This window comes from Artemia sp. Qi Xiang Cuo, chromosome 2 (genome assembly GCF_049724085.1).
Source record: "Artemia sp. Qi Xiang Cuo chromosome 2, ASM4972408v1, whole genome shotgun sequence".
In the NCBI taxonomy this organism is placed as follows: domain Eukaryota; kingdom Metazoa; phylum Arthropoda; class Branchiopoda; order Anostraca; family Artemiidae; genus Artemia; species Artemia sp. Qi Xiang Cuo.
The window spans coordinates 48,481,191-48,508,086 of NC_142795.1; the positions used below are offsets into that span (position 1 = coordinate 48,481,191).

Consider the following 26,896-nt stretch of genomic DNA (forward strand, 5'->3'; position numbering starts at 1 on the left):
TCCCTACCAGCGGTTCTGATCTCCGTTTCATGCCCCTTCAGCCAGGAAGTGCAATGGGAGGTTGGGGCCAGCCATCCTGTGCTTTCGAACCCCCTTTTTGTTTACCTTCCCCAGGTACCCATTTACAGCTGGGTAAACTGGCTGAGCTTAGAGAATCACACCACTGATCCTTGTTCTAAAACAAATAACCAGTGACAACAGGACTCAAGCCCTCGTCCTGATGGGCAAAGAATTTCAAGTCTAGCGTCCTAACCACTCGGCTAGGACTGTTAAAAGATATTATAATTGCTACATGAAGATAATGATGGGTTCTTGACAGGTCTCTAATGGTAGTTTTCAGTCTTTCTTATGTCTCCTATATCCCTCGAGAGAAATTGGGCCACATTACAGTCAAAATAAAAATATGGGACAACTGCAGGACTAACACGTCCCGTTTATAATCTGTCGAGTTAAAAATCGCTTGAGTTTTCAGCGGAAAATTTATGATTGATCAATCAGAATAAAGATTTAAGGCATAATTTTTTTTTTTAATTTAGAAGAAATAGAAGCGTGGAGCAGCAGTTTTCCTGTCTGTAAGACAAATCTAGCAATATACAAACTCATAGCGTTAGTATACTATGAGTTAGGAAAAAAATAAGGTTGGGGACAAATTAGCGTTGACTCGAGCTTTTCTAACCAATATCTTGCAATTTCAGCTTCCTACTTCTACAGCAGAGATGCGGTGTTAAAATCAAGGAAAACAAAACACTTATAAATCTTTGTTTTTATATCGACAGATGTGACTGCAGTGTGGCCCGGGCATTGCTCTTGGAGAAAATTAGAATATAAGTTCAACTAAACCAAATTTTAAAAGCCAGAAAGTGAGTTTAGCCATTGGACATAAAACTCGTTCTTTAAAAAGTTGTATGCAGTCATAGACTTTGCCCAATTTCTCAAAAAGTCGGGCACCCATATCTTCCCTTAGAGGGACACCGAGGGAAACTTGAAAATCCAAAATGGCACTGCATTATTAACCACTAAATCTCTGTAATCTAGACAGCAGAAAAAAAAGAACATCTTGTTTGAAATAGTTATTCAGAATATCCTCAAATTTTTATCCTACGGCTCAATTCCTTCCATTTGGTCCTTAAATGCTCTTAATTTTGTATGGGATTTTCACCAGAAAAGAAGTTTCAGACCAGACCAGATTCCCAAGATCCCCAATACGTAAAATTTCACAGGAGGTGCTGTTTGAAATTTTTAAATCTTTCTCGGCACTCACCAAACAGGGGATCCAGTTTTGTTTTTGACTAGCTTCTTGAAACACTGATTCAGAGGATACAGACAAATGAATTTTGAATAAATACAAATTTAAAAAGTGTAAAAGTGCATAACATCACAGATTTATCAGACAACTAATCTTTTTTCGGGGTGAGGGAGGGGGGGATTCATGCTTCCCAAGTTTCTTCAGAGAGGGCTTGAAAACTATAATTCAACTTTTTTTTATTATGAGCATGCGTATACGCCGCTATTTTTACATAAAACAACCATATCCATCTTTATTCTTCAAAACACTGAATAATATAAAACTAATAAAAAATATAATCTTCTGAAACATAAAATTTTGGTCTAGGCAATTCAAACGAGATCATAAGAATAGAGGTCAAAATTAGTCTAAACATTTGATCAAGGACAATAAAAGGTATGTTATTTCCACTTTTAAGCCTCCTCTACAATTTGGCCAGCCTTTTTTTCAACTTTCGAAGCCGCTGATCCCAGACAATATCAGTGGGGGTAACTTGCTTTGGTAATTTTGGTTTTGATGTGTTTTCAACTGGCATTTCTTCCCACTGCTGTCTTTTACTCCTTTTTCTGGTACTAGGAGCTTGCTGCCGTAGTTCATAAGGCAAAGTCTTTACGCACGGAGGAGTTAACTGATTCTTAGCTATTGACTCTTGGATGATGCAACCAATATTATGACTTGGAGTAGTTGCCTATAAGATAAAAAAAATATTCATGTCCAATAGATCAGGCTAGTTTAAGATAGGGATACCGAACAGTTTGTGGTAATGAACTGCAAGTGACGATTTTTTTTTAAACCCTAAAAAATGAGTTTTGATAGAAATATATGCATCAATAGAATCGGCTTCTGATGGATAATTCCAAATACATAAAATTTATCATGTTTGTACCCATCAAAAGCTACGAGACTGAGGAAATTTGCCTGGTGTTCAAAATCAGGGGGAGAATACTCCTCAGAGAGCAAGTAATTTTGACAAAAATTACACCATCAAATTCAGCACTTCATAGAAACCTATGTAGCAGTTTCAAGCTCCCATCTGTAAAAATGTTGAATTTTCCTTTTTATCGCGAATAAAAATCATGGATGCCTTTTTTTCCCAGGGGTGATCGTATCGAACAAATAGTGCTAGAAAATCCACCATATTCAAACGAAATTAAACATTTTAGTGCCCTTTTTAAGTAGCTGAAAAGATGTACCAGAGTAAAGTGTTGTTTTCTGCCATTTTGTGGAACAGCTATAATTTCGTCTCGAAGAGGGCCAAGTTGATATGGATTACAAATTATTACATAGCCAATCGATTTAAAACTATCGAAAAAGTATATATTCAACTTCCCATTTTCAGAGGCAGTAATACTACACGGTGGCGCATTCGTTAAAAAAGTCATGAAATTCATATAAAATAAACGGTTGATACTGACATTTATTTTAGATCTTCGCATAATTTGATTTACTTAATGTTATATAAAAATATGTACAGTGACGAAAACTGTGCATCAGCTATTATGGAGGAAGGTTGGTGGGTCATTGTGTAGGGAGGGGGAGGTGCATGATGTCTCAAGAATGTATTTTTACATGCATTTTTCTAACTCTCGGTGTGACTTAAGATAAATATAGAAGATAGTCTGGGGAGGGGGAGGAGCATAAATTTATACTCTTATCTCCCTTCATTTGGATTAAGCCAGAATTTAAGTCTTGCCTGTTGATACCTCCCTTCTTATTGCAGAATTTTTTTTCTTTTCCAGATATCTTATTTTAAAGTTTCATGTAACTAATTCTAACCATTTGGGGCTTGGTAAAATTACGCATAGTGGTATATCATTGTGCATAAGCTATTATAGAGCAGAGCCGGTGGATCTTTGTGTAGATGGGGGAGCGTGCTTTAAGTCTTAAACAGAGTGATTCCGTGCCAACATTTTCTAACTATCCGCGATCCTTCAGATAAATAGAGGGAGGTTTGGGGGAGAGGAAGTGGTAGAAATTGATCTCTAATTCTCTTGATTCCCGAGGATATTTTTAGACTACGCCTGTAATATTGGTGATGGGGTGTGAGAGCATCCCTATTATTGCGGAATTTTTTTTTAAGTAACATAAAAGATCACATTCATGTGCCAACCGGCAGTAATGTGGAGAGTTGGAGGGGGGTTGGGTGTTCTCCAAGATTGAAATGGTAATATATATCATTTATTCATTTACACATAATGTTTAATGGCTTCTTGTTTTCTGGGGCATTGCATCTCTACTGGCGTCCATGGGCATATCCCTTTAAAAAAGATTTGTTCAAAGAATTCGTCATCGAAACCGTAGAAATGATGAATCTAAAATTGATTACTGATATCCCCCCCCCCGTTACAAATGCATGACGGGGTAAATTTTTTTTTGCGATGACGGTCATTCTTGAGACAGTGTTTTACGAATATAAAATTTAAATTAAAAAAAAAATGCGGTTGATGGATGGAATAGTACCACTCCTTCATATTTAAGAGAGCATTGGATAAAACAACTCGTAGTAAGAAACTACAAGTTAAGAGTAACGCTTGTTAATAGAAAATAAATCTAAAAAAGGAAGTATTTTTTTTATTACAATGCATGTCACAACTAAATCTATTGTTGATGCTGGTTCTTATTATGTATTAAATAAAAAAAGTTTTTTTTAACTGAAAGTAAGGAACGACGTTAAAACTTAAAACGAACAGAAATTATTCCGTATATGAAGGGGGTTGTCCCCTCAACACCTCGCTCTTTACGCTAAAGTTTTTTTATTGTTTAAAAAAAACAGAGTTGTGAGAAAGTCAAACTTTAGCGTAAAGAGCGAGGCGTTGAGGAGGGGCTTACCGTAAATAAATAATTAAAAGAAAATTTGCATATTAATTTTATTTTTATTTGGTTAAATGGCTTTCTCAAAACTTATTTAATTTTATTTACGAACGTTTTTATTAGTAATAAATATACGTAACTTACGAATTAACTTACGTAAGGAACTTCTATATTCATAAATTTTTAACACGAATATTAGGGGGTTCGCCCCCTAGTCAATACCTTGCTCTTTAAGTTAAAGTTCGAATTTTTTCCCAATACTTTAAAAATGACCCCTTAATCACAATCAGTTGAACAGTTCAAATCAGTTGAAAAACTAGTTTTTTTTATTTAATTTCTGACCTTTTTCTTTAATAATGCTGGGAAATCCGGCGCCCCCTTCATAGCAATGTTCCTTCCCCCATGAAAACTTCCTTCGTGGAAAGATCCTCCCATATAACCCCCGACCAACCCACTCCCCAATTACCAGAAAAAATCCCCCCTGAAAACGTCTGTAAACTTCCCAATAACCAATACTATATGTTAACATTGAAAACATTTAAAGTTCATAACTTTCAGCCCTCCCCCCGGGGACTTCGGGGGATTAAGTCATCCTAAAAGACATTTTTATCATATTTTCGATCATGCTGAACAAAATGGCTATCTAAAAATTTTGATCGGCTGACTCTGGGAAATAAATGAGCGTGGGAGGGGGCCTAGTTGTCCTCCATTTTTTTGTTCACTTAAAAAGGGCACTAGAACTTTTAATTTCCGTTCCAATGAGCCCTCCCACGATGTTCTAGGGCCACTGGGTGGATACGATCACCCCTGGGAAAAAAAACACTCATCCGTGATCTTTCTTCTGGCAAAAAAATGCAAAATTCCACATTTTTGTAGATAGGTGCTTGAAACCTCTAGAGCAGGGTTCTCTGATACCCTGAATATGATGGTGTGATTTTCATTAAGGTTCTATAACTTAGGGGGTCTTTCCCCTTTTTTCTAAAATCAGCCAAATTTTCTCAGGCGCGTAACTTTTGATGGTTAAGACTAAACTTGATAAAACTTATATATTTGAAATCAGCATTAAAATCTGATTCTTTTGATATATCCATTTGTATCAAAATACCGTTTTTTAGAGTTTCGGTTACCATTGAGCCGGGTCGCTCCTTACTTACCACGAACTGTTTGAAAACGTTTTAATTTTAAAGTTGTTCATTAAGCTATTAGCAAGTGAGAATATGCATAATTTTAGAAATAGGAATGAAACTTCCATTAAAAAGGTCCAATTTTGATGGAAATTATTCAATGGAATTCAATAAGTATGGGATTTTTGAGGGAATTGAGTGAAACGGGTGATCTAATATGAATGTTAAAATTGCAATTTGGCGTGCAAAATTGAAGTCTGAAGGCAGAGATTATTTCTCAGCGATTGTGAAAGACATTACAGCGTTCTGGGCGCATAATTGTAACATGTAATTCTTCTAATTTTGTTAATAAACAATTATAACCGGCTATCTGTCTCTGGTTCGGTCACGTATTTAATATATGGTATACTTTAGCCCCTCCCCCCTAATGTGCAAATATATATCCCAAATTTGTTTATAAACTATTATACATTCATCCCATTTTATTTTATTTCATTAGCATTAACCAAACTTGACTTCTTTAGCAGTATATAGAAGTGACCATATAATGCACCAGTACCGAAAAACCTTATCAACAGAATGACTTACATTGCTAAAAGCCAATCATATACTTTACAGTCCACAGCCCAACAAACTAAATGCATTAAGCAGGACCCCCTTTTTTTTTACCAATTTTCCGAATTACTCAATAAATCAACAGAGCAGCCTCTTCCTTTTTATAGACATTACGAATAAAAGAGGTTCCAGCGAACAAGAAGAAGAATCAGTTACAAAAGATCTGGCAGAACATTCCTTTGTGACAAAAATGACATTTTTGGGTTCAATCTACTTTTTCACACAAAAATAGGCAGCATACAATTTATGAGTGCCATAGATAAAAGTATTAAAAATAATATTTATATTTGTACCACTTACTTTAGTATTTATAATTGAAAAACTATACAATTAAAAAACAACAACATTGGAATAAAATAAAGGTAAACTTTTTTCCTATATTTTTGCAGCTTGTGAAAGCATCCTTTAATGTAATTTATCATTGTCATATTGAGCTGAGTAGTTCTGATCGACGTGAGAAATTTAAGCTGAATGTGGAAATGATGAATTAATATACCTGGCATTTGCTTAACTGCAAGATAATTGTGCAATGTCATTAATCCCTCACAAACACCATTCAATAAATATTTCAGGGGAAAATTCAATAACATTTAAAATGATACTAAATCTTCTTTGAAAACAGAAACAAAAACAATTCACAATTTTCTTGAGTTAGATGTAAAAAAAACAAAATACTAAATAATAATAATAATAATAATAAAAAAAAAAAAAAAAAAAAATATATATATATATGATACCTTCCCGGGGATAAAATTTAGGATAATCTGACCAGAATCAGGTTGTTTTTCATACCTCCTGCATTTTTGCTTTGATGAAATTGTTTGAGCATCCATAATTCTAAATTAGTGCATCTTTCTCTAAGCCACATGAAAAACCTGAAATAGGTTATAAATTAGATCAACAAATCCAATAATGCGCAATAGGCATTTTTGAAAAGATATATGACAAGTTTTTACATTTTTTTCACTCAACAAATAGCATAAGAGCCACTATTGCAGAAAATAAAAGAGACAAGTAAAACTTTCAACTTTTTTTTTTAATTTGATTTACATTGGGCTGATGACACAAGACTCAATTTTGCTTAATGAACACAGTAGGTATTTTATATGTATTTTTACTTCACTGAACTTGTCAGTTTTTATTTTTACTTTATATTTGGTCAAGGATGGAAGGTTTGTGTTTGCCAAATGAACACGAGACATCTTTTTCAAGATATTTTTTGATTTTTTTAGCTTTTACTTTATACTGAGCCAATACTTTACCTGCATTATAATACCTAGTTTTGCCAAAAGGGCAGAAAATGTATTTTTATAATTACTTTTACATTTTGTTAACTTTAACTGTATCTATTTTATTTAGGCCCAGTTCTATATCATTTGTCTCAGCCAAAGTGAAAGAAGAGACGTTTCTGTGTGCATGGTTCAAATTAAATTTTACAGTCTACTGTCTGGCAGCTAAGTGAATAGCATTTTTTACTACTGCTACTAACAACTCCTATAACTACTTGACTCCCAATAATAACCATATTCAATTGGCTTAGATCCCAATTAAATTCCTGCTAGATTTTTTGAAAAAAATATTTAAATTTTATGAGCTTTTCTTGGGAAAATATGAGCTTTTTTGAACCAATTATGCACTTAGATTAAGATTGTTGTACTTTAGAAATGGCCATTGATAGACACAAAGTGGGAGTTGGTGATTTTATCACTGGTGTATGTGTTAGTTACTTTATTTTGATCTTTATTTTTAAACTCAACCAAAAGCTTTAAATTTGATACAAAAAGTACAAAAGACAATGGTTAGTTCTCTAACGTAATTGCTTCTTGTGCCAAAACAATGCAAAATCAAGAACAGCACACAGAACAACTGTAATCTTGAACAGGGCATTGAGAAAAAAGGCTCATTTGGTGCATCTACTAATCAAATAAAATATAAATTTTGCAATAACTATCGTCTTTATATTAAGAGGAGAGCTCAACACCATCACTCATGTGATGCATATTCCATAGAAAGTTTTAAACCCTGGGTCTAGAAAGCTCTTGAGGCCTAAGGTGCCCCCCCTCAGCTGATAGACTCTGCCCTCATAGCTTGTTTAGAAATATGACATAAGTTACTGTATGGGCATTAGTTTTATCGAATATAATAATGATTCATATTCCATGGACTGCAGGCGTGTTTAGGAAAGAATGGCAGACTGCATTCCACTGCAGCCTCTTAGACTGAGAGGCTACATGAAGACCCTTTTGATAGTTTAATAATATTTCAGCACTGTTTAGGACAAAACTGTTGTGGTGAGAAAAACAATGCTTAAAAACAGTACTTTGCTATGACATGGTATCAATTGTTACTTAAAAAGGGTACTAACTCTATTACGATTTCGTCCAGATGAGCCCTCTGTCAATAATCTACAATTAATTGTTTGATAGAATAACCCCTGGTGGAATACAAAACCTTACTTCTCTAGGAAACAAAAATTTCAGACTTTTGCAAATTGTGGATTTAAAGTTTTCATATTAGTCATTTTATTGAATGATTTAAAAAAAATTCTCTCATTTCTGGGAATATTTGACCCTTTTTCTAAAACCATACAAATTTCGATCTACTTATAGCTTTGATAAGCAAATTTAAAATAAATGAATTTTGCCTATATACAGGCAACGTTAATAGTAGATTCTGCTGATTTAATTATTAGAGTTTTTGTTTTAGAGTTTTTGTTTTAATTGTTTTTTAGAGTTTTTGTTTCCAGGGACAAGAGTTACTCTTTACTTAGTTTATTACTAAAAACTGTTTAGTCTGAGGTCTCAAATTTGAGGGAGGCTGCAACATCCTCCTCTAACACCTGTTTTGCACTAAAGTATAATGCATATTTTATCTTATATATTTCAATAATCACATATAAATAGGAAAATATCTGAAATATCAAAAAATAAATTTAGGTCCATTATTTTTATCTTTCTCCGGTGGAACTATTTGAACAAACATTTTATAGGGATACTTCCTACCCCCCCCCCTCTTTTTGTGCAGGTAAGCATAAAAATGTCATCTTTAATATTATACTTGAAATAATTCTGTAACAATATGGAGGCTGCTACACTACACCATCAATATTACATAAGCAATTGAATGATCAATAATAACCAAGGATCAATATGGATCAATAACCAAGATTTTCCTAGTTCAAGATTCAGCAGAATCTTCACCAAATTGTAACTATACTAGTTTACCCCTTGCTAGCTCAGTTCTACCAAATCAGCAAGTTACGAGTTCTGGATATGGTCGATCGAAAGTGTGCAGTTCCATTAGCACCAGTTCATTCTGCATCCATTCAGGGCACTAGCTTCTGGGAAATAGATTCTGCAGCTAAGATTAGGCTAAAGGGATCACCTTAAAAAGTCCGTGGGCGCAGAAGAATTTTAACAGGTGCAGGGTTCGGACAGGTCGGTTCGTTTCAAACTATAGGCTCTGTCCTATTTTTATAGGATTTCCCGGGGCCACATATAGGCTAAATATAGGATTCGGAAGTCCTCGGGATCACATCTGTGGTAGATGGCATGGGATGCCTGGTCACATAAATTCGTCATTTCCCGAGTTTTTGCATTTATTTATTTTTTTTTTCAAATACAAACTGTACAAATAGTAAATAACAGTAAAAAATCAGATACACATACTGTGCCAACGATTGACTGATACAGGTAAAATATTTGGAATCAATCTTGCTGCTTGTTGGGCATCAATTTCGATGTGAGGTCAGTTTTTCTCTGCAAGAGAATGCTCCATTATCGCAGATTCCACCATCTGCTCTCTTTCACGTGTTCTGGACAGATCCTTCGAGCAAAGAAACAGCTAGGGCAATGTCTATGGAACTCTTAGACTCGGCAGCCTTCTTCATTCTGTCGGTCACTTCCTGAAGTAGAGCATCTGCTACTGTTCTCTTTTCTTGCTCTGATGCTCTAATTTTTTTTCTTTTGCTTTCCAGGTCTTCGATTTCTTTCTTTTTGTCGAGGACTTCCTGCAACTTCCGCTTGCTGTCCTCTTCGAAATCTTCTTTCTCCTTTTTGGATAGCTCTTCTTTTTTCTTTTCATCCAGATATTCTTGATACCGAGACCATGCAGAACGTGCAAGATTCAACAGCTCTTTGTAATAACAAACCGTTTTGGTTTTCCTCCATAAAGCCTCAACGTGTCATATACCATGAGTCTCGCATCCAGAACGCGTTCAGACATCAAGGCCTGGTCTTCACCGAGAATCCTACCAGAACGCGAGAAGCCACGCTCAACATCTGCGCTGCCATGTGACAACGTCAGCACCGCTTTGATAAGCTTGGTAAGTTCCGGGTACTTGCTGTCCCCGCGCTCATTCACCAGTCCAAAATAATGGCTCCAAAAATTATAGTTCCGAGTAATGTCCTCACGGGGTCCAGTTTCCGTTCGCAAAAGCAGCCACTCAGCCAGGGCGACGTCTGAGCTTACTCAAATCGCAATCTCACGTGCCACAACCGCAATGTCTGCAATGCTTCTTGAATCCTTCATGTTGATCGGACTCAAACAGCGTAAAGCCTCTAGAAAACCATCCTTTTCCAGAGGACATTTGTTCAAAATATGGCGAAACCCGCAATAAAATGTTTTCGCACATTGACATACAAAATAGCCTTGTCTTTCAGTGTTGCTTTCTCACCGAAAGCTCGTTTCACATTTTCTGAAACTATGTGCTTTTCTACAAATTTTTCAGCAAGGTTCAACATTTCTGGTGAGAAATTTTCATTCTCGGTCACGAAATCTGGAGTAAAGACCCGTCTGCAAAGCGTCACAACTAGTCTTTTGATCTCTGAGTGCAGAACATGAATGAGAGGCTCTTCTTTCTGGAACAGTTGGGTGAAACTCATGAACAGTTCTTCTGAGGCTAGAACAAACTCGAGTTGGGCCTTCATCGTCGCACTTTTTATATAAGCTACAATCTTCAGAATTTTGGGAGTAGACAGAAGATTCTTCAGTTTTTTCTTTCTCTCGGCACGAAGTTCAGGAAGTACTCTAAGATTGCCGGCCACTGCTGCATGATTCTAGCGAGGGCACGCCCGATCGTCAGCCAGTGGCTTGGGACATGCTTCATGAAAGCATTTTCTGGAACTTTCATTTCTTCTGGCCCCTCTGATAGTCTTCACAACATACAGGACAATCATAAAAAAATGAATGCACATGAATAACGAAGTCGGACTTTTATTCTCAGAACATCGGAAGACCTTTCAAGAAAGTGTTCTGAATAATATGGATGATGCAAGTACTAATATTCAACATTCTCTTTCCCTTCACTTTCTTTTTTTCGGCATTGAACTTGTTCCAAACGCTTTTGTTGACGTTTGGTCCGTCGCTTCCAAGCATGATCAGTTTTTCAAGTGGCAGCTGATTCTGCTCAATAACTGACCTAATCTTCCTATACAGGTCATCACATGTCGCATGGCCCATAAAACATGTGCATAAATGTCTGCTCTGGATTTCGTTTTCGTATGAGGACCAATATTGAACACGTATCAGTAACTCTTTCATACCAGCGTTGTTGGTGGTCTTGTCATATTCTAGTACAAAATATGACTGAATGTCCTTCAAAAGCATTTGCGTACAGTAAGGATACAGCGCATCGGTGATCAGATACGTGAGTTTCTTCGCGCACATAGGGACATTCCGTCGGGGATCTTACCGGGAAAAATCATATGGAAGGTTGCGACAATATGGTCTGAAGAGTTAGCAGACATGGAACTCTGTACCGTCTGATGTGCCCATATTAACTCAGCTTGATAAGCGGCATCACGCTCGCAAAACATGTTTGTACCAACTAATGGTTTATCCTTGGTTGTTTCATCAACTCGAGATTGTCCGGTCAGCTGAAGCTGTACTGGATGTAGTTGAGCAGTAACTGTGGCTTTGTGTTCTGCAGATCGCACATGTTGGTTTAGCTGAGCAACCCCATCTGTGCAACCAAGATTTTTCCAACAGAGTTGGCAAAAGGACGATTCCTGGTCGTTCCCAGTCTTACACTATTCGCCAATCTTTCTGCCGCTGCAATCCGTCTTAGCAAGCCATGAACTATTGAACTTGGTAGGCCCAATACTTAATTACCAAGCATGACCTGCAAAATAGCATCCCGCAATTAAAAGGCCATAAAAAGAAAAAATGTGGATATGTCTGAAACTGGGCCGTATTCGCATCAGCCTTTTATAACGTTCAGCCAGGAATCGCATAAGTCACATGAACTCACAGTCTCATTAAGCAGAGACTGCTAGCCTATATACTGATCTTCGCTCATTTCAGACAGGCCCAACATGACAAAAAAACAAAACATAAGCTACTAAGTCAACACAACAGCATAGCCCAGGCAGAAGCAGCTTACTAATCCCAGCACAAAGCATTAGTTAAGTTCAAACAGCTCAACAGTTGTAATTAATTATCGATCTACACCAAAAGACAGCACAGTCTACAAGCAGAGTCAAAAGCAAAGAAAAGCACATCTTGGCTTACTTAACGAGCAGTGAAAATTGTAAATCATGAGCAATGTTCTTGGTGCTCTTCAGCCGAAAATATAGGAATAATAGGATTTTAGCCAAAATATAGACGTTTTATAGGACTGCATTAAAATATAGGAAATTTATTGGAATTTATAGGCGAGTCCGAACCCTGCAGGTGTGTTGGTGAAGGTTGAAGCATTTCTTGCCATGCTTTTCGTTACGAAACATTTATTTTGCTCTGATTCATTCTAATATCAACTATTGCTCTCTAGATTATTTAGATAATTTCGGAGACCACAGTGCCTTTCCACGACGATAAAATAGAAGTTCAAAATAGGGAGAAAATCCTAGAAATTCACAAAAATACCAGATATTTCGGTCACATATACAGTGACCGTCATCTGTAGTAAAACTGAGTTTTACTACTGATGACGGTCACTGTATATGTGACCGAAATATCTGGTATTTTTGTGAATTTCTATACACTCTCTATTAAAAAGGATTTTCTCCCTATTTTGAACTTCTATTTTATCCTCTAGATTATTTATATAGCCTACATTTAAAAACCATATTAAGCCAATTGGGGCTTTAGAAAATAAAGCCCTAAAGGACTGGCCAAACGTAGCTTTTTTCGGCGCCTATTTACCAAATTGGCACCGATTTGCAAAGGAAACGACATCAATCTGAGCTTAAAATTTTTTCTACTTTTCGCTGCCGATTTACAAAAGCGGCGCTGAATTTCATTGCGATCATCAAAAAAAAGAAATCCTCAATTGTTTCCTTCTCTTCGGCAGGAAATTAAGAGAACTAAATAATAATAATAATAATTAAATATTTAATAACAAAAGAACTGAATAGTTTAACAAACCTGAAATAATATAATATTTAAGATTTAATCATTTTTTTTAATGAAATGAAAATTTAAAATAATAACAATTTTAATGGTTAAAGAACTTTATAGTAAGAACAAAAGAACTAAATAAGTTGAGATCAATCATGCAACTATTGATAATCTGCACTTGACTAATGGTGTTCATGATGTTTAGTTTTGAAAACCTCATGCAAAGGGCTTTGTTTTTGTACTGCTACCGTTTGCCCACTGACCTGCTAAAATTGGTGCCCCAAAAAAGCTACCTTTATTGGGTCCTTAAGAATCCTGAAAATTTTTATTGGATCATCAACTGCACTTCCAAATAAATTTACAAAAGTATCTTCGTATACTTATTTAGATATACTTCCAGTTTCTCAGGTATTTAATTTTGGAGCTATCATTTTCAAATTTAAATATGACATCAAGAAAATACCACCAAATTACCTTAATCAGAATTTATTCTTCCAATACGAAGATTTACATAATTATAAAACTTGGCAAAAAAAAGAGTATCTACATTGACAATACTGAAAGATTGAAATTCGTTCCATTTGTGTTGATAGCTCAGTGCTGGGGTGCTCAGAAGGGTCTCCTTGATAAATTTACTTCTATTCTATAACTAAAAAAGAATCTTAAATTCTATTTAGTTCAAAATTTTCTTCAATTTCGTGTTTATCAAACAATATAAAGTTATTTATAAGGTTTGTTGCTCAGGTTGAAAAGGGTCTCTTGGTTATCTTCAAGTAATAATTTATATTTAAAAATAAAGTAATTTTGATATTTAAATAAGAATCCTGGGCTGGCTTCACATTACTTTAGTGTTATTTTATCTTAGTCTTTAGTTTTGTAATATGGTGTTATTTGTTATTTTATCTTTGTCTAGGCCTTGTTTATCAAGCTTGTCTCCGCATTGGCCTAGCCAAATTTCTGACATTATATATATATATATATATATATATATATATATATATATATATATATATATATATATATATATATATATATATATATATATATATATATATATATATATATATATATATATATATATATATATATTTGCGCGTGCGGCTACACCGCACGCGCACCATCAAGCATTGATTTTTACTATAGGAGAATAACCAATACGATTTTCACAATCTTTTTCCTTTTTTCTTCTTTTTTTCTCTTTTCCTTTTTCTTTTTTTTTTAATAGTATGATTGAAAATTCAGGAAACCTACAAGTTCAAAAATCCTTTTTTTGGATATATATATATATATATATATATATATATATATATATATATATATATATATATATATATATATATATATATATGCGAAGAATAAAATAATTGAACTCGAACAGAAAGTTCATATGCCAACTTTAAGCATGGCGTTTGTCTTTCCTTGGTTGATGAGCTGTAACAAAGAAGTGGTGACTGTTTGTTTCAAAGATGGAGAAAGAAAATTAGCGTGGAAATGAACTAAAAATGTCATGTATTTAGTAGTTCGTTATTATAAAAGCAATAAGACCCATTCAATTAGGCGAGATGAGTGTAATTATTGCTATAATTATTTGCACAAAAGCAAATACCATCACCAAAAAAGTCACAAAAAACAAAAGATGGCATAACAGTGCAATCGCGTTCGCTGACCACTTTTTAGTTTCTAGAAGTTGAATAAGCATTTTTCAGTCCAAAATCTTAGGTCCGAGAGACATTTTGTTGTTCACTTTGTGATTAGTGCAAAGATGCACAAATCACATATTTGAATGCTTCTTTCCACAAAGCTGCAACTGCAAATCTGCCACATGTCATTGTCAGAATGCACGATGGTCTGTTCAAAAATGTTGGCCAAGTTTTTCAACAAGAATATGGTTCTAGCCTCTGGACAGATTCTCGTGATTGTGGCAAGAGGGCAGATTTCCGGGTACGAAGTCCTTTCTATCCGAAAGGACCTTAGACAGAGCAGTAATTCATTTACTGTCAAAAGCTGAACAGATGGGGGCAAAAACAGCTTGGGTTTTCAACATCTGTGCCTGATAGAATCATGCCTATGCTGATAGAATCAGCATAGATTTGTGCTAGAAACTCTTATATTTTTCAGCACCGATTGGTCAAATCTGCATAAAACCAACCGTTTTGTCAACATTTTCCTCCTGGTAATTTTGATTTGAAGTCAGTCAACCCAAAAAGTTGACAAAGACTCGCAAATCAAACGGATTTTGCATTTTCTCCATGCACACAGCACAAATTCTCTGTTAACCAAGCAACAAAAGACCTTTTTTATTTGTTGTTCCCAAGACAACAGTTTTGCTGACAAGGAATCAAAAGTGTAAATTGTTCTCTGTCAACAAGGAAAAACAAATTGAACAGCAAAAAGGCAACTATTGTTGCCAAAGAAAGCAAATTAAACACAGTTTTAATCCAGGACCAAACAGTTGAAAAAAAAAACAACTGAAAAAATATTTTTACCAAAATTGCTTCCTGCACAATTAGACATATAGACAATATTAATATTTCAGGGACAAAATCAGAATTTAGACAGCCTTTTTTCGTTTTCTCTTTTGTTAAAAAAAACACCAGGGACTGGTGGGCGTTTTGAGCACATTATTAAAAAAAGGAAAGAGCTGGTGTCAAACTTATTTTATTGGATTCTTAAAACCAACTCAAATTCACAACAAAGAGACAAACTATGATGGTTCCAGAGACTAACATAGAGAATTTCACAGAAGTTCTTTTGGTAGATCTTTCACTCATCACCAAAAAAGGTAAAGAAGCAAGGAAACTCAAGAGGAAATCAAGAACAGTAGCCTTCTTCAACAAAGCCAGCTTTTCAACCAAGACCTTGGATCTAGGGAATTACTTCTGTGAGTACAGTTTTAAACTCATAGATCAAAGTGTTTTCATGTTTCCAAAAAAGCAAGTATGATAGATGCAGCATCCTGCTATGCTTGTGCTTCTGTACCCTGCTTGTGCTTATATAATGCTTGTTGTTTATGTTATGCTTGCGTTTGTACCATGCTTGTGCCTTGCTTATATGTTGCTTTATTTTGTAGGTAGCCTGGATCTTTAAATCCTATTAATATAAACATTGCATGGTGTCAGAAGTGGCATCCTTCAATTTACCATGGATGTTCAACAGCCTTCTATAAGTTGGGACTCTAGTTCCCTTGTGGATGATTGGAATCAATTTGAGCAACATGCACAACTCATGTTTACTGGACCTCTGTCTGGGAAAACTGAAAAATCTATGTGCGCTTATCTTCTTATTTGGACAGGAGAGAAGGGTAGAGAATTTTCAATACCTTTGAATTTGAGGATGGTGATGCCCATAAAATAGAGCCTCTCCTGGCAAAGTTTCGCAAATATGCTAGCCCAAAGAAAAATACTCTTTGCTAAGTTTCTTTTTCAAAAGCAGGACCAGTTAGAAGGCAAAGGTGTGGAAAACTACATTACTGACCAAAAGACATTAGCAGAACCTGATGAGCTGATTCATGATCAGTTGTCTGTGGATTAAGAAACCAGGCAGTCAGGGAGAGAATCCGGGCTGAAGGGGATTTCTTGACTTTAGAAAATGCTGTAACAAAATGCAGAACCCCTGAAACAACCCAGGCTCAGTTAAAGTCCTTCAGCCGAAGTAAATCTATAACTATCAAAAACGAAATAGATGCTGTTACTCTCAACTCACCCCAAAGTCACTTCCACAGTCAGAGAGAATTCACAAGTAATGCCCCAAGAAGTAAAGAATGCTACTTTTGTGGTGGAGCATATTCAGCTAAATGCGTTTCCACAGCAAAAGAAAAAAATTGGCTCCCACTACAAAAAGCCAAATCATTTCGCAAAAGTCTATAGGAGCAAGATTGTGAGTATGATAGATGAAGAAATTCATGTAACATCAAAATTCTAGATGAAGGGATTTGTTGTCTGGAGGGTGAATGCGGCATACATCTGAAGGAAGGTTCTGTACCAACTGCAGATCCTGCCCAAAGAGTTCCTGAAGGACTGGAGAGTAAACTGCAGCAGGAGCTGATACACATGGAGAGGGATGGCATAATAACAAAGGTTACTTAACCCACAGATTGGGCCTATTCTATGGTAATGGTAGAGAAAAAAGATGAGTGTTCAATTATGCATAGATCTTGTATGCTTAAAAAAATGCATAAAGCAGCCATATCACCCAATACCAACACTCAAAGATGTAACATCAAAACTCCATGGTGCTACCGTCTTTAGCAAACTGGATGCCCAATCTGGGTATTGGTCACTTGCACTATCTGAAACTGTATCCTACATGATGAGATTCAACACAATATATGGTAGATATTGATTTCTGAGCATGCCATTTGGCATGATTTCAACCAAAAACGAGTTTGAGAGGAGAATGGAAGAAATGTTTGAAGGACTACAAAGATTCATGGTTATAACTGATGACATCCTGGTGTTTGGGGGAACCAAAGAGAAGCACAATGAGTGACTGAAAGCTTTTCTAGATCAAGCACTGCAGAAGGGAGTGAGGTTTAATAAGGAAAAATGCCAGTTTGGTGTTAACAATGTCTGCTACTGTGGACATATCATGGGAGCAGAAGGCATGAAGCCTGATCCAGAGAAAATAAAAGCTATCAATCAAATGCTCAGTCCTCAGACATAAGAAGAGCTCCTTGCCCTCTTACTACTACTACTACTAACAACTCACCGCAGCACCAAGCCGCCTGAACCCAACACAGCTACGCACGCTCCTCCTCCACCCCAATCCGTTCAAAGCCTCCGATCTTACACCCACCCACAAAGGTCCTATTTCCTTTAAATCCTTCTCTATGACATCTTCCCACCTCAGACGGAGACGACCTGCTTTCCGTTTAGCCCTAGATGGTTGGCCGAAAAAAACAATCTTCGGCATTCTGTCATCCTTCATCCGCACAACGTGCCCTAGCCACCTCAACCTTTCTTTCATTATAGCCCTAGAGAGCGGTATTGAACCACATTTTTCGTATAGCCTATTGTTTGAAATACGGTCAGTCAGCCGGGTACCCAGAACAATCCTTAAGCAATTTCTCTGGAAAACATCTAGCAAATCTTCATCCGCTTTTCGGAGCGTCCATGCTTCAGAGCCATATTTGACCACTGTCATCACTGTAGCTTCTAATATTCTAATCTTGGTTTGCAGACTTATCTTCCTATTCTTCCAGACTTATTTTAACTGTGAAAAAACACCCTGAGCCTTGGCTATTCTATTTTTAACATCTTCACTGCTCCCACCATCTTTACTAATAATACTACCAAGGTAAGTGAAGCTGCCCACCTGATCAATCTTTTCATTACCCAACGTCACCTTTTCATCTTCAACTTATTCCTAGCCTAAGTGACTTAGTCTTCCTAACATTAATTTTCAAACCAATTCTAGCACCCTGAACTCGCAAAACCTCTAAAACTTCATTAATTTTGCTCACACTTTCATCTAGGATGCTTAAATCATCAGCATAATCCAAGTCCAGGAGACTATTTCCTCCCCATTGATTCCGTGGTCTCCCATTGCCTTTCCTGTGCTCCTTAAAACACAGTCCATCAAAATAATCCATGTAAAGGGGGATAGAACACAGCCCTGCTTAACACCTGATTTAATACAAAACCAGCTGCTAACCTCATTTCCTACCTTAACCGCAGCAGTGTTATTCTCGTACATAGCACTAATCACTTTAATGTATTTGTCTGGTATACCATACAAGGATAAAACTTTTATTATAGGTCTTCTATCAACAGAATCGAACGCTTGCTCATAATCTATAAAACTGAGGACCAAAGGTGTTTGAAAACTCAGGCACTTCTCAATTATTAGCCTTAGAGTGAAAATTTGGTCGAAACATCCTCTACCTTTTCTAAAACTGCACTGCTCTTCTCTTAAAACTTTGTCTACGGCATCTGCCAGTCTAAAAAGTATCATATTACTAAGTAATTTACTACCTATAGAGACCAGACTAATGCCTCGATAATTATCACCCTCGCTTTTATCACCTTTCCTACTAAGTGCATTAATTAAGGTTTTCCTAAAATCGTCAGGTACTTCCTCTTTTTCAAAAATCATATTCATAATCTTCAATAACTTATTTCTGACCTCAGAGCCACCATATTTAAGTAACTCATTTACCACCCTATCAGCACCTGGAGCCTTATTATTCTTTAGTCCTTTTAGTACTGTTGCTAATTCCTCCTCACAAAACAAATCTTTCTTCACATCCAAAGTATCACAAACTTTTTCATTTTCCTCTATATTTTTTCCTGCAACTCTATCTTGGTTAAGCAAGTTCTCAAAATGTTCGGCCCATCTCTCTTTAGTTTTTTCCTTATCGCTAATTGCGACCCCATTCCTATCTTTAACTGGGACAAGTCCGGATTCACTACTCCCTCTCAATTTGTAAACGTGCCAGTACAATATTCTACTACTGAATTACCTGGAATTCTATAGGAATTCTGAATTACCTGGGAAAGTACATACCTAACTTTTCCACTCAAAACAAGACCCTCTGTGAAATTGTCAAACAAGACATATTCAGTTGGGGGCAAGAACACAACAAAGTTTTGTTTGAGCTTAAATCTTCCATTGTTTCAAACACATGATTCTTTGACTATATTAGAACAATGTAGAATTGAAATTTGATGCCTCAAGCCATTGCTTGGGAGCTCATCTTTCCTGCAGCAGGGAAGTTGTGGCCTTTGTATCTTGGGCACTGAGTAAGACTGAACAAAAGTGTTCACAACTTGAAAAAGAGCTTTATACAATTATCTATGGCTGCAAGCATTTTCACCATTACTTGTATGGAAGGCATATAAGGATCATTAATGATCATTTACCACTGGAGACTATTGCTGCAACTATTGTACCAATCCACAAGCCGCACCCTCAAGTTCAGAGACTCTTTGTTGCAGTTTCAGCCTTATGATCTCCACCTGCAATTTCGTACCAGATCAGAAATTCCTGTTGCTGATGATCTCTCCAGGCTGCACTTGTCTGACACAGACAACAAACTGCAAAAGAAGATAAATGTATATGTACACCAAATCATCAAACACAAACCAGCAAGTGACAACAAATTGGCAGCAATCAAGCTTGAAACCAATAAGGCCTCCAAGTTGAACTCTGTTCTCAAGGCCACAGAGTCTGGATGCCCAAGCTCCAGGAAAACATGCCTGTCAAGCATAGTCTATTATTAGAGTATTCAGCATGAACTTTTGGCCGATTATGGCATTATCTTTAAAGGAGACAGAATTGTAATACCCCAAACACTACAACCAGAAATCTTAAAAAATTGCAGTCAGCCCACCTTGGTGCAGAAAAAACAAAGCAACAGGCCCCCATGCTAGTATACTGGCCAGGTCTGAATATCAGGCCCGTTTTTTAGCACTAAGATCTTACATCTAGGATCTTACACCTTTCTGCAAAGATTATTGTTTTTTAACTCATCTTTTTTCTAAGATCTTACAGCTCACTAATGTTAGCAAAAAATGTAAAGACTGCCACTGTTCTGCCATATAGAAGAATGATGAGAGAACTTTGATGATCTATGCATCATTGTTCTCAGACCACTGAGCAGAGCAGAATGATGAAAGACGTTTGCACAAAAACGATCAAAGATGTAAGATGTTTATTCAAAGATTTCACTTTTAAACATTTTCTGAAAAAAGATGTAAGATCTTAGCACATTGATGAGTGAAAAAACGCCCCTATTGAGGAGGATGTTTGGAGATGCAAAACGTGTACTAAGAATACGTCTTCAAATCAGATTGAGCCTTTAATAAACCATTCTATCTCACCTCTTCCCTGGCAGAAGGTTGCATCTGACCTTTTTCAAGTGGAATGGAGTGGATATCTTGATCATTTTAGATTATCAGAGTTGTTTTTTTTTTTAGTTGTTAAGTTGTTCAGCACAACTTAAATACAGTAATTACTAAATTGAAAACTCATTTTGTTAGGTATGGAATACCTTTGACATTCATATCAGATAATGGCCAGCAGTACTCCTCAGCAGAATTCCGAAAATTTGCAGAAGCCTGAGGATTCACAAACATCAAATCCAGCCCAATCTACCGAGTTAAATGACCTAATTGAGAAATCAGTCCAAACTGCTAAGAACCTGATTGACAAAGGCATCTGTAAATGGTGATGACCCCTACCTGAGATTCCTAGAGTATAGAAGTACACCTGTAGATGGCCTTGCTTTCCCAGCACAAATCCTTACGAGTCAGCAGTTGCAACCAACACCACCATGCATGGTCAATCATCTACATATTGCACATGTAATTTCTTTACACATAATTTCTTTCATGTATAATTTCTTAAACATTTGATGTGTAATTTCTTAAAAGTCGAGAGAAAATGCAATGACGACAAAAGCATTATTACAATAAATCAGCCAAAACTTCAGCCCCTCTTGAAGTAGGTGACAGTGTCTGTGTTCAAACTTCTCTGTAAGGTGTTTGGAATCCCAAAACGGTTGTAACTCATTCAGAGCAGCCAACATAATATACAATAAAAACAGAAGAGGGATCAGTGATTAGAACAAACAGAAAACACCTTTCTCGTCATTCCAAAATACAGTCCTGGTGATCACCAATGTGCAACCAGGTCAGATTTACCACAAAAAAAATCTCCCACTAAACTTGCACGAACAGATTCCAGATCTCCAGCACAGCCATATTACAAAAGGTACAGTTCCCTTTATCCCAAACATCATAAGCACTGATAGCAATGTAACACCAAACAAAGGTCTTAGGGTGCTTGCTAGGTCTGAGATGGGACCTAGCACCAGGACCTGTACTATGGATAGTGGCTTCCTTGAACCAACTGAAACACAAATTGGAGAGCTATCAGGTCACCTAAAAGGCTCAACCTATAGGCAGAGTTGGGTAAGAGGAAGACACAAGTTGTTAGTGAATATACTTAGTGAGTAGTAATGCATACAAGAAGCAAGTCTAGCACCTTTTTATGTATGCTTTATGGAGGTAGTAAATTTATTAGAAGATATATTGAAGTAATAGTTATGTGAGTAGTAGTGCATAAAGGAAACAAGTAGTAGTTATGTGTATAGTAGTGCATGAAAGAAGTAAGCCTTGTAACTTCTTATGCATACCTTTATGAAGGTAGTCAATAATAGTGTGTAAGCCAGATGAGCTTGGTTCCAGTGATTCCTTAGTGTTTGCCTTAACGAAGTATGGGAATTTTTTTTAAGAATAAAAGAAAGACAATGCAGCATCCTGCTATGCTTGTGCTTCTGTACCCTGCTTTTGGTTATGTTATGCTTGAATTTGTATCATGCTTGTACCTTGCTTATATGCTGCTTTCTTTGTAGGCAGCCTGGATCATTAAATCCTATTAATATAAAAATTGCTACAAGTAGTGGAGGAACTTCTCAAAATATGCTGAGCAACACAGGTCACTGGCAATGGTAGAAGATGACCCAGGACTGAGGAAAATCAAAACTTTAACTGATCTGCAGAAACTTAAGTTAAAAGAACATGGACCTAACCTAACTAGCCTATAATTACCTTTCCTGTAGAGAAAAAAAGTAAGATCCAAACACCTTAAGCATCAAAACCATTTGATCAAGACCTGGTACAGCAAATATCCTCACCCCAAGTACAGCATTGAGAAAGAATTAGCTTACTGCTTTGCCTGGGCTTTGTTCCTTACAGGGGCAGGTAGAGAAGAGAGAGATGGCATTTTGTGAAGGCATACATTCATGGCACAAGATATACAGTAAAGGAGACAAACCAGGTTTACTTATGTCCTACTTTTGAGTCAAAAAGCCATAAAGCTTCAGTCTCAGATCTCATTGCTTTTACCTGCAGTAAGTTTTGCTGCCATATCTATTCAACAAAAAAGCAGAACAAAGATATTGAAGCAGAGAATTGAAAGAGAGAGAAACCAAAATAATTGAAAGAATGTTGATAGATGTCACTATAACACTTGGTAAAAAAGGACTAACCTTTTGAGGAAAAGATCATGACTTCATCAAACTCGTCAACTTGCTGGGACATAATAATGGTGATATGGCACAATGGCCAAAGTGTCAAAAGGAAAAAGGTACCTATGCAACTACTTACAATAGCTGCCTCTAACAAACGATTTTATAGACCTGGTAGGCAAAGAAGTCTTGATGAAGATTACCAATGAAGTAAAGCAATCAGAATTCTATGGCACCTTTGCTGATACTACAACAATGGTGAGCCAAAAGCAACAATTGGTTGTTGGTGTTAGATATGTCAACTCAAACAGAGCTGCAAAGGAACAGCACCTTTCTCTTGCTGATAGCCCCTCCAAGAAGGGGCTGACATAGCTGCAGAAATCCTTACAGTTATAAGGTGAGTGTAAACTAGATTTACAAAGGTTAGCCTTCCAGCTGTATGACTTTGCAAGCAATATGCCAGGAAGGCTTGAAGGAGTTCAAGCACATATTTCCTGTTTGGTTGGGCACAATATGCCATATATTTGTTGCTTGGCTCACTGAAGCAACATTATTGACAAACATTGTTGCAAGAAAAGTATTTTGACCAAAAACATGTATGATGTTTTGCAACAAATGTATGTTTTTTTCACAAGTGGTTACAAGAACTTCAACCTGTATTGAACTGGTAGAAGAGAAGACTAGCTTCAAAGGACTGTCAGAGACAAGGAGGTTAGCAAAGATGCAAATCACTAGATGCTTGTTTGGGGCACAGTTTCTGAAATAGCAAGTCTCTTGCATGGCATAGTTGACTCCGAAAATCTCAACACTGAAACCAGAGTGAAGACACAGTTGCTTCCATCAGCAATGTTGCATCTAGATTCAATCACTGAACTGATGTTCATTACCTTAAATGGCATTGTCCAGCAAAATAAGGAAAAAATCCTGTAGAGTTGCTGGCCAGTGATGATGAGGAGCTATTTATTTGGCGGTGTCCCACTCTGTTTTCCATGGTTTGGTGGACAAATTCTTATAATGTTGATCTTGAATGCATTGACAGAGGAAGCGGTGACAGCTGCATTGGGAAGACTATTCCAGGGGGCCAATACTCTATTGGAGAAATAGTGGTTGTGTAGTCTGCTGTGAGCTCTCTTTTTGAGCAGCCTCTTACTATGCCCTCTTGTCCTGGATGATTTGTCAAGTTGGAAAGGCTTATGAGAAGAGGAATCAGCATGCAGTAGCTAGTAAGCCATGATGACATTGCCCCTCTGTTGTCTGTAGATGAGTGTTGGGAGCTGTAGTTTGTTCAGGCGAGATGGATAGTCAAGGTTCATGAGGAATACCATGTGCCAGATCAATGCCCTAACAACAGATCTGCAGACAGTTGACTTGGATATTTTATTGGCATGGTAAAACATGAAAGTAACTAGTTCTGTCCCAGCTACACAGAGTTTGCTAGTCAAGTTGAAGTTTTTATTCAGATGGCAACAACACTGCCTTTTCTCAAAGATCCTTCTGGGCCTGCCAACAAAGCTGAGAGTTAGATAATTTTGGAGACCAAACTGCCTTTTCATGATGATAAATAAAAGTTCAAATAGGGATAAATTGTTTTAATAGACAGTGATAAATTTGACAAACAGTGATAAATTTCACCAAAATACTAGATATTTTGGTCACATATGCAGTGACTTTCATCAGGAGTAAAACATCAGTAGTTTTACTACTGATGACAGTCACTGCATATGTGACCAAAATATCTAGTATTTTTGTGAAATTATCACTGTTTGTGAAATTTATCACTGTCTATTAAAAGGATTTTATCCCTGTTTGAACTTTTATTTAAAGTTGAGAGTATGTTATCCAATGGAAGAAGTTAATTTAAATTGGAATTCAAAGTATTCACTATTGGTATTGTCTTCTATGTAGATTTTGTGATGAAGGTGCAAGACCAGAAGCCCCTAAGAATGAGGGCATGAAATAGGTTGGCAAAATAGGTTGATTCAATAAACTTGCATTATGAGCAAGTTTAATTAACACAAACTTTGCCCCCTTGATCTTCCACTGTTCCTGTTAGGCTCTTTGTAAAATTTTAAACCAAATCAATGTATTTTTTTTTCTAAAGTTAGAAAATGTATTTGCAGATCCTTGAAACCTCATAAATTGAGATTGGGCAAAGTTGTTGCTGAAAATACTTTTCTTGTACTTTATTTAAGCAGATCTATCTTGCAAGGTTTCACTTATATAACAGGAGTTTTAAAGGCCATCAAAGGTCAGTGCCCTTGGTAAATTTGCAGGTGGCACAATAATTTAGCTAGGATGAAAGTGAAAATATTATTTGATGCCTTTTTTATGCACTTTCATAATACAATAATTGCTTCTGTTGCAAATTGCATCTTGAGCCCTTAAAGGGGTCCCAATAGTATTTCATTTTGTTGCCACACAAAAAAGTTATTGAGACTAGTTAAGTTACTGAAAAATGGTTAAAAACATATCACTAGTTTATAAATAAGTTGTTCAAGAGTAATATGTTCCAAAAATACTTATTTATAATAATTCAAACCTTGTTTATTAGGCTGTCTCAGCAACTCAATTCAAACAGTTTTCCTACTGTTTCAAGTTTTTCAAATGCAGTAAAAAAAAAATAGCACTGAATTTTGCAATTTGAAACTTTGCTGTTGACAATTCAGGGTATATTCAAATTCAGCATATATATTTGCACATTAGGGGGATGGGTAAATTTGCAGTGGGCCACATAATTTAGCTAGGATGAAAGTGAAAACATCATTTGATGTTTTTTTATGCTGTTTCATAATTCATATAAAATCCCTTTGGGGCCCCTTTAAGGGCTCAAGATGCTATTTGCAACAGAAGCAATTTTTCTATTGTGAAAGAGCATAGAAAAAGGCATCATGCCCTCTAGAGGGAGAAGGATTGGAGCCATTGGAGGTAGGTATTTCATAATACCTTCCCATGACATAGGCTACTTTAGTTTGTGTATATCCATCCCTGAACTGTTTCATTTTCCTAACCTAACCCCTTTCCAAGATAGCGAAAAGTAGCTTGTCTAGAATTTTACCACAAATTCATTGCATATAGCCTACACTATACAGTTAAAAAAAATCTTATATCTAAATTCAGGATGAAATTCTGATTCCAAAGATAGCCTATGTCTATTTCTTAGCTATCTCATTAGTGAGTAAGCCTAATCAAAAACATACTGATAGGCTAGTGAGTTCACAAATTTAACTCTTTTAAATCAAGCTCAAGTAGTGTTGCCAGGTTTTTAGCATAACGTATAGCCCAAACAGGAGCAATAGCTAGCCCAAAAATAGCCCAAAGTAGCCCAGAAATAGCGAACGCTATTATAACCCTATTATAGCGCTGTTATGGGTAAAACGAGGAAGAAATACAATCGGTGTATCAGATAACCTACATATAAGTATAAATCAAAAGCAAAACAGAGCTCTGTGAACGAACAAAAATAACAAACCCTCCACGTTTGCCGTCGTAAAATTGACAAGTGCTTCACTGAAAACCAAGAATATATAAAACCAAAAAGGCAAATTATTCTTTACACACTCGGTTTATTGCATGCATACCATGATTAAACAGTTCGTGGTAACGAACTGTAAGTAAAGAGCGACCCGGCTCAATAGTAACCGAAACTCTTAAAAAAAGGATACCAATAGGTGCATCAAAAGATTCAGATTTTCATGCTAATTTCAAATATATAAGTTTCATCAAGTTTAATCTTACCCATCAAAAGTTACCCGC

The 26,896-nt window shown here is 36.3% G+C and overlaps 1 protein-coding gene across 4 annotated transcripts; it reads right to left on the reverse strand.

Moving 5' to 3' along the window:
* Positions 1-1,523: 1,523 nt before the first annotated feature.
* Positions 1,524-26,394, reverse strand: LOC148955309 (uncharacterized). Of its 4 annotated transcripts, none has more exons than XM_089108148.1 (4): positions 26,341-26,383; positions 20,034-20,207; positions 6,628-6,710; positions 1,524-1,973 (listed from the first exon to the last, which is right to left on the reverse strand). In XM_089108148.1, exons 3-4 carry the CDS (start codon positions 6,634-6,636, stop codon positions 1,710-1,712), a joined length of 273 nt encoding a protein of 90 aa, XP_088964274.1. In that variant the 5' UTR covers positions 6,637-6,710; positions 20,034-20,207; positions 26,341-26,383; the 3' UTR covers positions 1,524-1,709. The 4 variants fall into 4 exon arrangements, with proteins under 4 accessions (XP_088964274.1, XP_088964272.1, XP_088964273.1 ...); XM_089108146.1 differs by having other exon boundaries at positions 6,573-6,710; XM_089108147.1 differs by lacking the exon at positions 20,034-20,207 and having other exon boundaries at positions 26,341-26,394.
* Between the last annotated feature and the right edge of the window lie 502 nt (positions 26,395-26,896).

What these genes read in the sequence shown, in the direction of transcription:
- LOC148955309 (XM_089108145.1), bottom strand. Translation starts at nt 6,668, where the DNA reads ATGGATGCTCAAACAATTTCATCAAAGCAAAAATGCAGGAGGTATGAA. An exon ending in TAAATTTTATCCCCGGGAAG is followed by an intron (nt 1,974 to 6,572) that starts GTATCATATATA and finishes TTTATCTTATAG; the next exon opens with GCAACTACTCCAAGTCATAA.